The sequence below is a fragment of the Micromys minutus genome (assembly GCF_963924665.1).
Source record: "Micromys minutus genome assembly, chromosome: 12".
In the NCBI taxonomy this organism is placed as follows: Eukaryota; Metazoa; Chordata; class Mammalia; order Rodentia; family Muridae; genus Micromys; species Micromys minutus.
Window position 1 is genome coordinate 12,323,791 of NC_137981.1, and position 15,988 is coordinate 12,339,778.

Here is a 15,988-nt window from a genome sequence, read left to right on the forward strand (position 1 = left end):
GGGCACTACATGCACATAGATTCACAGAAAAGTGGACAAAACACCCTGACATATAAAATAAAAATAAATATTTAATAGAAAAGTACTGCCATCAAAAGAACAAAATACAAAACACCTGTCAAATTACCTAAAACCTTTATAGATATATAAAAATGTTTTAGATATTTTTGGGTATAATAAAAGTTTTAGATAAGAATTTCCAACACAAACAAAACCTCACTAACTAAAATTAACAAGTATGGAGATCATTGAAGTATAGGAAAACAAAACACAGTTAAAACTATATAAAAGTAAGATCAGTTACCTTTAATAAACAATTACGTCATTAGTCTTTAAACTTTCCAAATATCTGAAACTTACTTTGTGATTTTGCATATTTTGTCTTGTGACTGTTCATGCAAGCAGTTGAACAATATGGCTCCATATATCCATTAGGACCTATGCACTGAGTCATATCAAAGAACCTGCACTGTGTTCGGCAACCAGTACAAGTTGTCAGTTTTCCATATTTCTAAAATTTGAACATAAAAAAATATTTTAGAAACACAGACATACACATACAATTCAACTAGAACCAATTTCATACCATTTTTTGAAGAGCTAAAGACAGCTTTCTATGTAGCCCAGGCCAGCCTCAAAACTTATGACCTCCCTTCCTTAGCCCCTGGGACTGTAGAGACATGCCATCATACAACGATCAAAGCATTTGATATCTATTCAAAGTGACCTATTACTCCCTTTTATCTAGATGCAAACTTATTGTGCCATTAACTAGATGTCGTATTAACAAACCAATTGTTATCATCTTACTCACCTTCAAAAAACAATAATTTTATAAAATTTAGTTGAAAATTTAGAAAGGGCTTGGAACCTTTTTTGTATGTGTACAAGAACCAGGCAACCAACCATTAGGGCTACTAAATCTCAGTACCTAGAGGTGAGTTGTGGTTTTAGGAGCCCATATAATTAACTAAGTTGAGGAAGTAAAGAAAGTTCTAAAAACTCCAGTTTGGAAAGCAAACTAATGAAGAAAGCTGCACAGAAAGAACAATAGCTGCCTAACTGCAGGTATCTCAAAGGAGTCTCTGGCTAAGAACTAATGTGTGCATATGTGAGAAGCAGAGACATAAAAGAAGCTGGCAGTGTTGCATGTCTGAATCTCAGCATGGAGGAAGTTGAGGCATGAGACTAGGCTACAAAATGTAACCCTGTCTCAAAAAGATACAGCAACTGCAAAAATAAAAACACTCCAAAATGCAGCATGGGAAAATAAACACACACACACACACACACACACACACACACACACACACACGCCTCTCATTGACTAAGAAACAATAAAAACATCAACTCAAAGATATCAGAAGGGTATTATTCATCTGGGTAAAAAATACCAACAAAAAAAAAATTTTTTTTTTCTAAGAACATAAGTATTTTCTGACAAATGAGAGACATTTAGTGGAACTGAAAAATCTTTTAGAGATAACAAAACAATTCATCATATAATTTAAGAAAACAAAATTTATTATATTTATACAACTCTTAGGCTAAAAATAGATCTTAATGCTTTAAACTATACGTGATTTTTCCTATACATTGGACACCGTGGACTCACATAGTATGAGGAAATAGCTAACTGTACTCTGACCTTCACACACCCACCATTGTATACACACACACACACACACACACACACACACACACACACACACACAAACACATGTATCTATAGGCCATGTATGTGTGTGTAAATTTTTAAAGTAAGTCTTAAATCTCACCAACATTTCTGCTTACCTCAGGCTGCATTAAGAAAGAGTCCTGCATGTGATCTCGAACTTCCTTCAGGAAGCTTGGATGGCTACCTACCTAAAACATTTTAAAAGACTTTGTAAGTACATAAAGAAAAATAGACTGTAAAGCAAATGAATTATCTAGTTTCCTCAATTATTGACTACTAATTTATAATCTCCTAACTTTCAACAATGCATTTTCTGTTCTGTGCCCACTGTTAATCGGGAAAAATGATAAAATGATAAAACATTAACTTACCAACACAGAACAGAAAAGTTTGATTCATCCCCTAAGTACCCTCTAGGTTTTAAAGAACCAACACCACTCTGTAATGCTAGATAAGCACTCTGGTATTAAAAAAAAAAAGTCTCTGTCTCTCTCTCTCTCTCTCTCTCTCTCTCTCTCTCTCTCTCTCTCTCTCTCTCTCTCTCTCTCTCTCTCTCTCTCTCACACACACACACACACACACCACACTCCATGCCCCATTAGCCTGGCTGTCCTGACACTCACTACGTAGACCAGACTGGCTTCAAACTCATGGAGATCTGTCTGGCTCTGCTTCCTTAGTTCTGAAACTAAAAACATCAGTCAGCAACCTGGAAAGATATATATTAATTGTACAGATTACACTATTGTCTCTATTTGGACTTTTAGTTTGGTTTTTTTCCTTTCCCTTTCCCTTTTTATTTTCAAGCAGGGTCTCACTACATAGCTAGCCCTGGCTGAACTGGAACTTGGATACAAAATGAACTAGTCTCAAATTCAGAGATTGTGTCCTGTCTCTACCACCTGGGTGTTGGGCTTAAAGGTTTTACTGTTACAAGATATTAAATAAAGTCAACCATAGGTCAAGAGGTGGAGCAAGCCACCAGTTGACAGGAAGTGAAAACAGGATTATTAAGAAACAACCATAGAAAAGAAGAGAAAGTCAGGAAGTGGATAGAGAGGCACACAGGAAGTAGAAGGAAGGGACACTGAGTTTGTAGGAGGTTTTTTTTTTTTTAAGATAGCTTGAGGAAGGTCAGTTGAGTGCTTTCTCTGCCTCTCTGAGCTAGCAGGTATCTAGCACCCCAGAATCTGGCACCCCAGTCTTCATTAGTAAAACTGATTGGCAATAAACAAAGATTCTGTTACAAAAAACAACAGTGTATCACCATATCCAGCCTGCCCTTTTGATGTTTTTAATCACATGTAGAATGTGTGGTGAGAGGACAGCCTTTAATCAGTTCTGACTTTTACCTTATTTAAGACAGGGTCTCCTGATTGTCAAGTATGCCAGAAATCTGGTCTATGGGCTTCCAAGATGTCCTGTCTCTGTCTCTCATCCAGATGTAGGGGGAACTTAGATTATAGACAGCATGCTACCTTGTTTGGCTTATATGTTCCAAGGGCTTCAAACTTAGGTCATCACTCTTCCATAAGTGTGAAGTCATCACATCAGCCCCTGCTCTTCTGAGTTTTGAGATGTTCTTACTATGTTGCTCTCAGGCTTGCTTTAAACTCACAGTCTAGCTCAGACTAGCCCAGAATTTGTGATCTTCCTACCTCAACTTCCTGATTAGCTGAGATCAGTCCTATAGTACTAACCCACATTTATCTTTAATAAAAAAAATTAATTGTTCCTCTTAGATAATCTAGCATATTCAAAGATCTTGTTAAAATATACTAAGCTATAATAAAATCTTAAATCTAAAGTAATAAATTATAATTAAATTTGCATACTGCAAAATGCGTTGTTTTGAAAATCATTTTAAAATACTTAAAATAATCTAATAAATTAAAATATACATCCTTACCCTAAAATATAAGTTCAAGATGATAATCTCTTACATGTTATAAAAATCGAGATATGCTGAAAGTTGAAAGCTACGGAAAAGCAATTAAGCACCACACTATGTGCACTACTTTGAACTACAGCACTATTTAAACCAAATGAGGATTCCAGGAACTGAGCAGCAAAGACATCAATTAAAAAGTCAGCCACCCAATCCTCGGTATTTAAAACTCATCATGTTAAATCTTTACAAACCAAGGAAATTTTGACTTATGTCCATGTTACACTTTGTTTTATGCTCACTGTAACTAGTAAGTTTTCAATGCATACTATCATTGATAGTAACTGATTTTTAAAAAAATCAATTACTGACTAAAAAATATATTCATATAGTTTTATGTAAAAATTCTTTTAAAATCTATAATTTATCTGTTTTTTAAAATACATTTTTTTAATTTAAAAAAAAAAAGTCAGCCACCAAACCAACTTTTAATCCCAGCACTCAGAAGGCAGAGACAAGTTGATTTCTGTAAATTCAAGGCCAGACTGGTCTACAGAGTGAGTTCCGGGTCAGCCAAGGCTACACAGAGAAACCCTGTCTCAAAAAAAAAAAAAAAAAAAAAAAAAAACCCAAAGGACAGCTACCTTCAATATCAGACAAAGTTAAAGAGAAAAAAAAGAAAGAAAAGATCATATAATTTTAGCTCCTACCTGTATAAAGATACTGTTTGGAATAAAACATATTATGTTGTGATCTCCAACCTGTCTGCTTAGGTCTGCATGGACTCCTACCTACTTTCTTATGAATGTATAAAATAACAGCTTAAAGAACAAAACATGAAAAAGTATTTTAAGCAAAATCCATTTCACTTAATAATAGTATCGCTGTGGAGCTCAGTGATATGGTGTATGCCTAACTAACACGAAGTTCCACTTGAAAGGCTAAAGAAAAAGAAAAATCACAATATGTAAGTGAATACATGCACACACCAAGAAAAATAGGGGAAAAAATGCAACAAGAGATCCCTATACTAGGAACTCAAAACTTCAATAATAGCAATCTTCATCACCCAAAGCAAGCCTAAACCCCATGTTAGATCTACGATATCATAAGTAGCCATCATAATAATGCTTCAGTGATTACAATATGTTTAAGAAATAAAATAGAAACTCTCAGTTTAAAAATAGACACAGAGCCAGGTGCAGTGGTACACACCTTTAACCCTAGCGCTTTAGAAGCTAAGGCAGGCAGATCTCTAGAGAGTTCAAGCTGCAAGGCTATCTCAAAAAAAAAAAAAAAAAGAAATACAGAGAAGAAAGCAAAGTTCAATGGTCAGAGAACTGTAAGACAATAGAAATTGCACTATTTCCTATCTAAGAAACCCTGGATTAACTTCACCTCCACCCAAGAAAAAACAAGAGACACCAACAATTTGTTAAAATTAAAGACAAGAAAGAAATCTTGAGATTAGAAAAAAAACAAAAAACAAAAGACACAACTATACACAGCATAGAGACACAAAACACTCAACCCTCTACTCTAGCCCCACCCACAAGAAAAGGCAAAGAGACTAGATTCCCATCTTACACTCTGGGAAAAGATACCTTTCCTAAGAACCCCAATCTAGACGCTATTATGTATTATGTTAAAGACCAAATCTTCCACTCCACCAGGCAATAATAAATAGCTTAACCACCAACAACTACACTTATGCCAAATCCTACTAAGGTAATCTTACCTAGGTCAGTCAAACCAATAACTAGCAGCAACAAGGCCAATTAGAAAAGGTGGCTGCATCTCAAACACTAAAAAAACAAACAACAAGACTACAACAGAGGTTGAGATGTACTTGCAATGAGGCCCATAGTGAAGCCCCAGAACCAAACAAACACTGTGTTGTTAGTGCCTGCCTACAGCATGGAGCTGAGCATGGAATAAGAAGAGATAGAGGCACACTACTATACACACTGTACACAGCATACAAATATACTGAAGGAAAATAACCTAAAGGTATAATGAGAAAAGATAATTAAAATGCAATAAACAATGTAGGAATGGTGATATATGCCTACATCACAGTACTTGGAAGGCTCAGGCAAGGGCAGCCTGAGCTACAAAGAGGTTCTGTCACAAAGCAGAACAAAATAAAAGACAATATAGTGAGAGTATCTTTGCTTTAATTATTACAGACTGAACTGTGTGCTCCTTTCAACCCAATTCCTACTCTGAAACTCTTATCTCCAATGTAACTGTTATACAGGATCTTTTAGAGGCAATTAAGGTTAAAGAGGGTGAGAGGGTAGAGCACTAGTCCAACAGGACTGGATTCCTTTATGAAATGTCATACACTAACAAGGCAAAAAGAGACAGCTATAAGGGAAGTAGGAAGTAGAGGAAAAAGAGCCAGCAGCAGACTTTCACACTCCAGAACTGAGAATGTCAATCACTATTCTTTAAGTCAGAGTCTATAGTATATGGTATACAGCAGCTCTAAAGAACTAATCAATACTAATCTAATTATCCATATGTTTCCATTTAATTTTTAATAATGGATCCATAAAATTGTGATAAAATAGACTATGCTACCATAAAGGCTCAGGTATTTTTTTAATAATTTAATTATTCTTATTTTATGTGTATCAGTGTTTGAAAGTGTCAGATTCCCTGGAATTATAGTTTCAAACAGTTATGAGCTGCCATGTGGTCGCTGGGAATTGAACTCGGAACCTCCGGACCAGTGCTTTTAACTGCTAGGCCATCTTTCCAACCCCTATGCTATGGTAAAGAATGAGAAGGATCTAGCCAGGTATTGCTAGGAATTGAGTTAAGAGGCATATAGAACAATACATACATTAAGATACCTTCTGTTTAAAACTAAAGAACCTTAACAATGAAGTTAGCTATTTCCTTAATTTTTCAAGAAATACGAAATAGAAGTGTAGACTGAAAAGTTCTACTTACAAATAAGAATCAAGGAGAAAATAAAACAGGAGCTAAACTACAGATCACCTTATAATGCATGTTACTTCTAAATATACTAACAAACTCAAATAAATTCTAGAACTAGAAATTAATCTTAAAACTTAAATATGAAGATAATCTTTCTCAACCCAAGCTCTAACAGTCTGAAAAATCCCCCTCCAACTCCCCCAAAGAAAATTCAAGAGGACCTGCACTAGTAGCATTTACTATAACATGTAATTACTAGCTGGTTTCCATATATATTTTTTTTTTCCTAATTCATTTGAGGTAGGCCCTCTTCATATGAAAACAGCCATTAAATTAAATGGATCCCAAGATAAATGTAATTAAACCCTCCTACATCAGCACTACTATAATGCTTACTAATCTATCCAAAAGAACACCTGGTTCGTTCGTCTGTTAGTTCGTAAATTACCTGTTTGTATTCACTGACACAACTCTGACAGCAAAATCTTTTCTGCTGACCATCAATCACCAGAACATTATTTCCAGCACCTTTACTGGGCAAATATTCTCCACATTGTTCACAGCAATTCATTATCAGACCATTGGCCATTCTGTATCTGTTAAAGCAGTGGTCACTGCACAGCTTATGAGTCATATTTTTAAAACTAACTTCATGGCGAATCTAAAAGGAAAACCAACAGAATTTTAAAGAGTTTATCTGTTTTCAAGTAGCTAAAAAAGGTGCTTCGTCAGCAACAAAGACAATACACCCTAAGAAGATTAATTTGAGGAAAAGAAAAAAAATCAAAATATAGTCCATGTCATTGAATTGTTTATATATAAAAGAATATATGCACACATACATGGCACTGAAAAAACTGAACCACCATAGTAATTATAACTATAAACTTCTTTAAAATAAAGATGACAGAAGAGCCATCAATGTTTTAAATTTTTAGACAACAAAAAAAAAATGACAAAATACAATGCACTGGCAAGGAAGAAAAAAAGACAATACTACAATCAATTCAAATAAGAAACGTATATACAAACTGCTGTAACATCATAATTAATAATGTGAACTTTTGAAAATGCTTTTACTTCTTTTTGCCTGTACCTGTTTGTCTTTCTTGTATAGTCAGCCCATTTGTATAAATAAACACATTATTAGACCAATAAAAAAAGTGAAAGCAATCATAATACTATGACTTTTTTTTTGTTACTAAATGAACAAGGTAATTTTTCCTGAGTCAGCTTCCTTAGAAGACTAGAATTATATAATCTAGTCTTATAAATCATAATTCTGAGGATAAATGCATCAATATAGAATACAAGAAAACTGTTAAAACCTGAACTGATCTCTCATGAGAAAGTGAAAAGTACAGAAGTACAAACCTCAGTCAACTTGCCACAGATTGTGCATCGTGATTTATTCAGAGCTCCTTTAGCAGGACTCTGTTTGTCCTCATAAAGAGACAAACAAGATGTACTACAAAATTCCTGGAAGGACTCACTTGAGTCCACTTGAGCAACAATGGTTCCTTTCATTGTAGTTATATCTCTGAAAAACAAGAGGTACAATTTTAAAGTTCCATTTCATAAAAAAAACAAAGTAAAGGTTATACCTCATATTTTAACCACAGGTTAAATCATGAAAATCAAACACCATTTTTAGATCCAATAAATCACTTTTAGTATAAAATATGAACTCCTAGAATAAAAAGATTAAAAGTTAAAATATTTGGTCCTGTCACTAATAATTTACCTTCAAATACACTAACAAGGCTTTCAGATATTGGAAACATTAAAATTTCTATAATAGCATGAAATAAAAGACTAATTTAAACAGACAGTGCCTCTTCAATTCCTTTCCCCAATTGATTAATAGGTAAACAAGAGATTACTAGATCTTGGAATTTAACATCAAGAGACTACACAAAAAAATCTACCTACATGCACTACTTGGCAGGCCTGGTGGCTCATATCTATAATCTGAATACTTAGAAGGATCGTAGAGTTCAAGGTCTCAGTGTACAGCCAGCCTAGATTACATGAGATCATGTTTGAATATGAATGAATGTATGAATGAAGGAATGCATGAATGAGCAAACAGATAAATAAATGGAGGGAGGGCATGCACCCGTAATCCCAGCACTTGGGAGAGATAGTGGGACACCACAAGTGTGCAGCCAGAATGACTTATATAAAGTTCTAAGACAGGCTGTACTATGTAACAAGACATCTCAAAGAACCAACCCAAAAAAAAAAAAAAAAAAAAAAAATCAAAATATTAACATTTCTTTGAAAAAACTAAATTTCTAAACTCTATTACAGTACTTAAGGGTTTTTATTATAAAACAATCTAAACACTGCAAAATAACTGTTTCTGTGCTTAGATTTACTACAAGAATAAAGCACTAAGCCCTTCGCAGTGGGCTGCTCCAAGAGTACAGAAAATTCATCTGATTTAACATTGTAATGCATTATATCATCTCTATTTGTTTGTAATCGGTGAGGATGGTTCCAAAAAGAGGCAGAAGCTGCATTTTCAAAACTAGAAAAAAGTAAAGGTACCTGGGTCATGAAACTATAAGCCTTTAATAATATTCAAAACAAAAATACCCAAAACCCAAAGCTTTACCCACTGAAAATAGCCAAATTTCCAAGACATTGTAAACTGTGGCTTATTATAATACAAAATATATACATTCTGTATCATAAATATAAATACATAACTATCTAACATTAAGCTATATTCTTGTAATAATATTATATTATCTCATATATACTGTATTATATTAATAATGAATTTAGTAGTAGAGTACTGCTGTGAGATGAGGCTCTAGACTTGCTCCCTAGCACTGTAAAAACAAAAAATGTAAAGCAGTGTAAATACCACATTTTTTCAGATTTAAGGGATCCATTGGAGGTGACAGTCAAAATAATTACACAGACCTAGACAATCAGCCCAAGCCTACCAAATAAGAAGTCCTATCTATAAGCCACTAGACTTGGGCTTCAAAGATTCAAAGTAGCTTACCAATTTTTAAAACATAAATTCATCGCCAAAAAAACTCTAAAACCATTTATGTTCAATATCCAATGATATGGAATTGTGTGAAAGATTAATCTTACTTTTTACACATAACACAGAGTTTCTTTGGAGCAGGTTTGTGAGAGAAAGAAGAAAGGCAGGTGGTTGAACAAAAGAGGTGAGCTGATCCTTTTCGTTGATAAGCCGTCTGCCCCTTCTGTAGAGGTTTTTTGCAGTTTGCACAAGTGACTTTAACTGGTTTAGTGGGTTGTTGGTTTGAGGGCTGGAAATTCTGTTTAGGAAGTGAGGCCACTGGTGATAAAGAATCCACCCCTTGTTGTTTCTGGTTACGAGGAAATGATGCTGACTGGGAGATCCAAGAATCTTAAAGACAAAATATATAAAAACGAATAATCAAATAGGTATTTAAAGACATTGAAATCTATTATCAAGAAATAGTTTTACTTTCCCAGTTTGCCCGAGTTTATGATACTAATTAAAGACACACACTACATGCCTATAACCCCAACACCTGGAAAACTCAAACAGGAGGATTGCCATGAATTAAGGCCATCCTGATCACTGAAGAGACCTGCCTCAAATGTTAATGAAGCGGCAACTTTGCAGAGAGGAAGTGTTTGCAAGTAAGATTGTCTGCTTTTTATAAACAATAAATTGTAGTCTTAAAAACAGGAAGAAATTATATAATGTATGCTATAAGGTATGATTAGCTTGATTTAGCATTCTACAATATATACATATTTCTAATCAACATGTTCTCCAAGATAAAAGCATATTATTTCTGTTTGTCAGTTAAAAAAAACAGACTGGAGCTGGGGAGAAAAAAAAAAAATCACTCAGATATTAACTATCTGGCTGCACAGGCACAAGAACATGAGTTCAATCCCCAGAACTCGCGGTTTTGGGGTTCTTTGTTTTTGGTTTGTTTGGTTTTCTTTAAAAAGTAAGCCAAGTATGGTACACACAGTCATAACTCCAGAACTGACGAGGCAGAGAGATCCCAGAGCTACTTAGTAAGCTCTAGGCAAATGAGAAGACCTGTCTCAAACATGAAGATGGACAATGCTTGAGGAACAATACTCAAGATTAACCACTGGCCCCCACATCAATGCACAGGTACCTTACACAAAAACCCATGCACATACAACAAACAAAACAAATTTAAAGTAATACTTTGTATTCTACTACTTCTAAGATTGGTATGCTACTATAAAAAAAACGTGTTTCACTCTTCTCTAAACTAATACTGTCACAAAGCGCAGTGACTAGCATACAGGAGGCACTTAAAGATGTCACTGGTTATGATACAGGAAGTGTAGATGTAAATTCACAAGGAACAAATATATCAACATATGGAATAAGGCCCCAGGCATTTAACCCCAAAATTTAGGAAGCAGAGGTAGGATATATATGAGTTTAAGGCCAGCCTGGTCTACAAAGCAAGTCCAGAACAGCCAGGACTTGTTACACAAAGAAATCCTGTCTCAAAAACAAACAAAAAGTGAGATAAGATATTAAGACTTTGAACAAATGTGACTTGTTTGAAAAGACATAAAACTATTTCCAAATATCTTTTTCAATTTTTTCTATTATATTTATTGTTTGACTCTGCATGTGCACATGCCATAGGCCAAAAATGTCTTTTTCAGAATAGCTTTTCAGGGGGAGGTGAGACGAAGGAAGGAGGCTTCAATTGGTATTCCTTGGTATGAGGCAGTGGTGGCACAACCTTTAATCCCAACAGTAGGGAGACAGAGACAGATAGATCTCTTGAGTTCAAGCCCAGCATGGTACAGAGTGAATTTCAGGATAGCCAAGGTTACCTACATTGAGAAACCCAGTTTAAAAAAAAGAAAAATTAGCTTAGTGTCTTAAGAATAACATATGGCTTTCTTTACATATCAGCTCTTTAAAATATTCCTTACAATTCCCCTACTTCCAGGTTTTCACCTCCCCAATATTTAAAAACATTATAGGAATAGGCAGGAATGGTAATTAATCATTTATCTAAGCCCTAGGTTTTATATAAAAAAAAGATAATGAAGGCTAGAGAGATAGCTCAGTGGTTAGAAGCACTGACTGCTCTTCCAGAGGCCCTGAGTTCACTTCCCAGCAACCACATGGTGGCTGACAACTATCTGTAATGGGATCTGATGCCCTCTTCTGGTGTGTCTGAATATAGCTACTGAACTCACATATACAAGAATAAATAAACCTTTAAAAAGATAATGAAATAACAGTTACGTTTTTTTCCAAATAACAACTGTAAAAGAAGTGGTATAAATAGCAAGATTTTATAACTTTGTTTTTTGAGTCAGGGTAGGCTCAAATTCTCTATGTACCTGAGTCTGACTCTAAATTACTGATCACTCCTGAGTTTAGTTCTCAAATGCTAGGATTACAGATTAGTACCACAATGCCTAGGTAAGTTTTCTAACTCTTAATCTACTCTCTGTTACAAATGAGCTAATTAAAAACTGTAATGTGAGCTTATTAAAAACTGTATCAGTATAACTGCATTTTAGGTTTTGAAGGAGGGATTAGGTTTTTGTTGTTGTTCTTCTTTTGTTTTTTAACAATTTGCAGAAAGAAGTCAGCTTTCTCATTCCAGGAGACAGACAGCTCTCCTCTTCCACCACATGAATTCCGGGGAAGAACCTCAAATGACATGGGCATTTGAGCTATTTTGCCAGGCTCTACATTTTTAAAGTGATTTTTACATTTTTATATAATAAATATGCAGCATATGAGTAGTACATATTTTATGACCCATCAATATCCCTAAAGAAATAAAAATAAGCCAAACGCATATATTAAAAATAATTGCATTTAAAAACTAGAACTAAACTAAGAGAATCAAGAACTCTGATACACATCAACTTGACATAGAAAAACTTTAAAAACTAATGTAGAGCCTGGGGAGATAACTCAGCTGTCAAGAATAGTTGATGCTCTTCTAGGACTGGAGTTCAATACCCAACACCCATGTCCGACAGCTCACAACTACCAGGAACTTCAGCTGTGAAAGGTCTGATGCCCCCTCTATCCTCTACAGGTACTTGCACACATACATGCACATAACAGATAGGCACATAAGGCATAAGTAAAAATAAAGTAAATCTTTCAGAAAGAAAAAACCTTAGGTAGTCAAAGCAAAGCGACTTCCAAACAATATGTACACTATTCTCTCGGAATTACAGATACTGTCAATTATTTTTTAGACAGGGTCTCACTATGTAGCCCTACCTGAAGTGACTGATTCTTCTTAATGATGATAATTAATGCTATTTGCTTTTTCATATTAATATCGTTAACATACTTATAATGATTGGGAAAAAAAGCTATTTTAAAACTAACACTGAGGACAAACTAACTCTGACCACATTTATATAAACTAAAAAGAGCTACAATGAAAAACATACTAATATATACCTGGTGGCAGAATAAATTTGTAAAAATGTTCTGGAAAAACACATGGTGATGTATGTCGTAAGTCAAAAATGCTCAATCCAGGTATATGGCTCAGTAGAGTCTGTATAGCAAGCTGATCCTGAACACTGCAAAAACCTAAGCATGAGGAAGTAAGATGGCTCAGCAGGTAAAGGCAAGCCCCAGGACCTACAGGACAGGAGAGAACCTGAATCCTGTAAGGCTTTGTCTGTGTCCAGGCTAGCTTTACATAAACTTCACACAACCTGGAGTTAGTTGAGAAAGGGACTTTCAATGGAGAAAATGCCTCTGTAAGATTTGCCAATAGGCTAGCCTTAACTACTGAGATACGGGAGGGCCCAGCCCATTTTGTGAGTGGTGCCATCCTTGGACAGGTGGTTCTGGGCTGTGTAAGGCAAGCTGAGCAAGCTAGGAGATAGTTACCAGTAAGTAACACTATTGCAAAGCCTCTGCAGCAGCTTCTGCCTCTACATTCTAGGCTTAGCTTTCTGTCCTTCCATTCAACATGTAGGCCTGTGGTCAAAACATGCCAGCTGAAATAAACCCTTCTTCTTTCTTCCTGCTTTTGGTCTTGGTGTTCTATCACAGCAATATAAAAGTAACCAAAACAGTATGTATGCAAATACACAGACATAAAAGAGAATCTTTATTTTTATTTTTATTTAAGGCTTTTCCTAAATATATGTCATGGAAGAAAAAAGTATTTTAAAAAAACAAAAAACAAAAACTAGGCATGGTGGTGGTGCATGCCTGTAATTCACTCAGAAGATAAAAGCAAAAAAGATTGGTAATTCAAGGTCATCCTTAGTTACATACTGAACCCAAGTGTGGGCCACATAAAACTCTGTCTCAAAAATAAATAAATAAATAAATAAAAACAAAGATCTGGGTAAGCACTCTACATGGAAGAATAAGAACCAGAGTTTCATCACCTAGAACCCACATTAAAAAATAAACAAAAAAAAACCAACAGAACAGTGAAGTACATCTGTAATTCCAGTACTGAGGAGGCATAGACAGAAAGATCTCTAGTGCTTGCTGGCCAGCCAGCCACGTCAAATCCATAGGCTTCAGGTTCATTTAGAAACCCTGCCTAAAAAGAAAGAAGTGGTTGAGAAACACAGCCAACAGTGACCACTGTACATGTCTATGGAAACATTATGCTGATTTGACTAAGAAAGCACCCAAATGTTCATATTTGAATGTTTGGCCACTGGGAAGTGGCACTATTTGAGAAGGATTAGAAACATTAGTTTTCAGACACACCAAAAGAGGGCATCAGTTCCCATTACAGATGACTGTGAGTCACCATGTGGTTGCTGAGAATTGAACTCAGGACCTCTGGAAGAGCAGTCAGTGCTCTTAACCACTGAGCCACCTCTCCAGCCTAGAAACATTAGTTAAGTGTGGCCCTGCTGGAGTAGGTGGAGTGTGTCACTAAGGGTAGGCTTTGTGAGTCCAGTCTCTCTCTATGGATTAGGTAAAACACTCATAAAATAAAGTTTAAATCCAAATAATTTATTTTTAAAAACATAAAACTACATTATACAGAGCTATGTTTCAACTAGGCTAAATTAAAAAAAAAAAAAAGGACTACCTACAGCATTGATAATGATCATCTTCAATTAATAAAAATAAGGGATATTGGCCCTTATTCTCTTTTAAAATTATTTATTTTTATGTGCATTAGTGTTTTGCCTGCATTTATGTTTGTGTAAGGGCATCAGATATCCTAAAACTAAGAGTTGCAGATGGTTTTAAGACGCCATGTAGGTGCTGGGAATTGAACCAGGGTCCTCTGGAAGAACAACCAGCACTCTGAACCAGTAAGCCATCTCTCCAGCCCCTGCCCCTCATTCTTAATTATGCACTTTCCAAACGTTCTTTACTAATCAGATACTAATGTTGAAGTAAATAAACAAATATAACAGGCTGGAAAGATGGCTTGCAGGTGCATTTCCAGAGAACTCATGAGGCTCACAGCCACCTATAATTCTAGTTCCAGGTGGTTCTATTCCCTGTTTTGGCCTCCTCAAACTCAGGAGACAGATACATATACATAGGTGAATAATCACACACATTAAGTAAATAAATTGGTTTTTAAAAACTCGTATATATCGAACAACATTGCACATCACCTACATTTAATTATCCCACATTAATTTTACACAGTTTCTAAGTGTTAATGTTGCTAATGTGACTAAATAATGAAGTGGAGATAAACACATAGAAATTCAGATAGAAGACATATCTTCAAGCAGAGAAGAGGAACAGACACAGTTATTTGTGAAAAGAACAGTTTTGTATGTTTTGTTTGAGGATAGACCTTTTCACGATAATGTCTCACTGTAGCCTAAGACGCCCTCAAACGTGCTATGTAGCAGAAGATGACTTTGAATTCTTCATCCTTCTGCCTTGATCTCTCAAGGGTTGGACCTACAGGAATGTGCCACTACACCCAGCTAGGGCCAGTTCTTATAATATCTGTATTTTACTATTTTTCAGAGAGCAAAGCGGGTCACAAAAAGGGAATGTCCAATAGTCAAGAAATATTCCAATTTAGCCAGGCAATGGTGACACCTGCCTTCAGTCCCAGCACTTGGGAGGCAGAGGCAGAGAGGCAGAGAGGCAGAGAGGCAGAGAGGCAGAGAGGATGAGAGGCAGAAGCAGAGGCTGGTGGATCTTTGAATTTGAGGCGAGCCTGGTCTACAGAGTGAGTTCCAGGACAACCATGAATGTAGAGAAACCCTGTCTCAGAAAAATAAGAGAAGAAAAAAAGAAAAGGAATATATACTAACTTTGATAAATAATAAATGAAGTGCTTATTTAAAACACTGGAAAACATAAAATAAAGAATAACATTAAATGAGCAATCAAAACAAACACAAGTTATGTGTGCTACCACATGCCTTTAATCCCAGCACTCAGAGGCCAGTAGATCCAAGGTCACCCTGGTTTACACAGCAGGTTCCAGGCCAGTCACTGCTAC

General features: G+C 35.5%; 1 protein-coding gene across 4 annotated transcripts in view; it reads right to left on the bottom strand.

The window, feature by feature from the left end:
• ZMYM2 (zinc finger MYM-type containing 2) overlaps nucleotides 1–15,988 on the bottom strand; it is a 66,366-nt gene that overhangs the window by 33,186 nt on the left and 17,192 nt on the right. For all 4 annotated transcript variants that reach the window (XM_080926163.1, XM_080926164.1, XM_080926162.1 and 1 more), the window contains 5 exons: nucleotides 9,630–9,912; nucleotides 7,890–8,055; nucleotides 6,964–7,176; nucleotides 1,795–1,866; nucleotides 361–511 (listed from right to left, as the gene is read on the bottom strand). In XM_080926163.1, coding sequence (XP_080782289.1) covers nucleotides 361–511; nucleotides 1,795–1,866; nucleotides 6,964–7,176; nucleotides 7,890–8,055; nucleotides 9,630–9,912 — 885 coding nt within the window. The remainder of the gene's footprint in view (nucleotides 1–360; nucleotides 512–1,794; nucleotides 1,867–6,963; nucleotides 7,177–7,889; nucleotides 8,056–9,629; nucleotides 9,913–15,988) is intronic.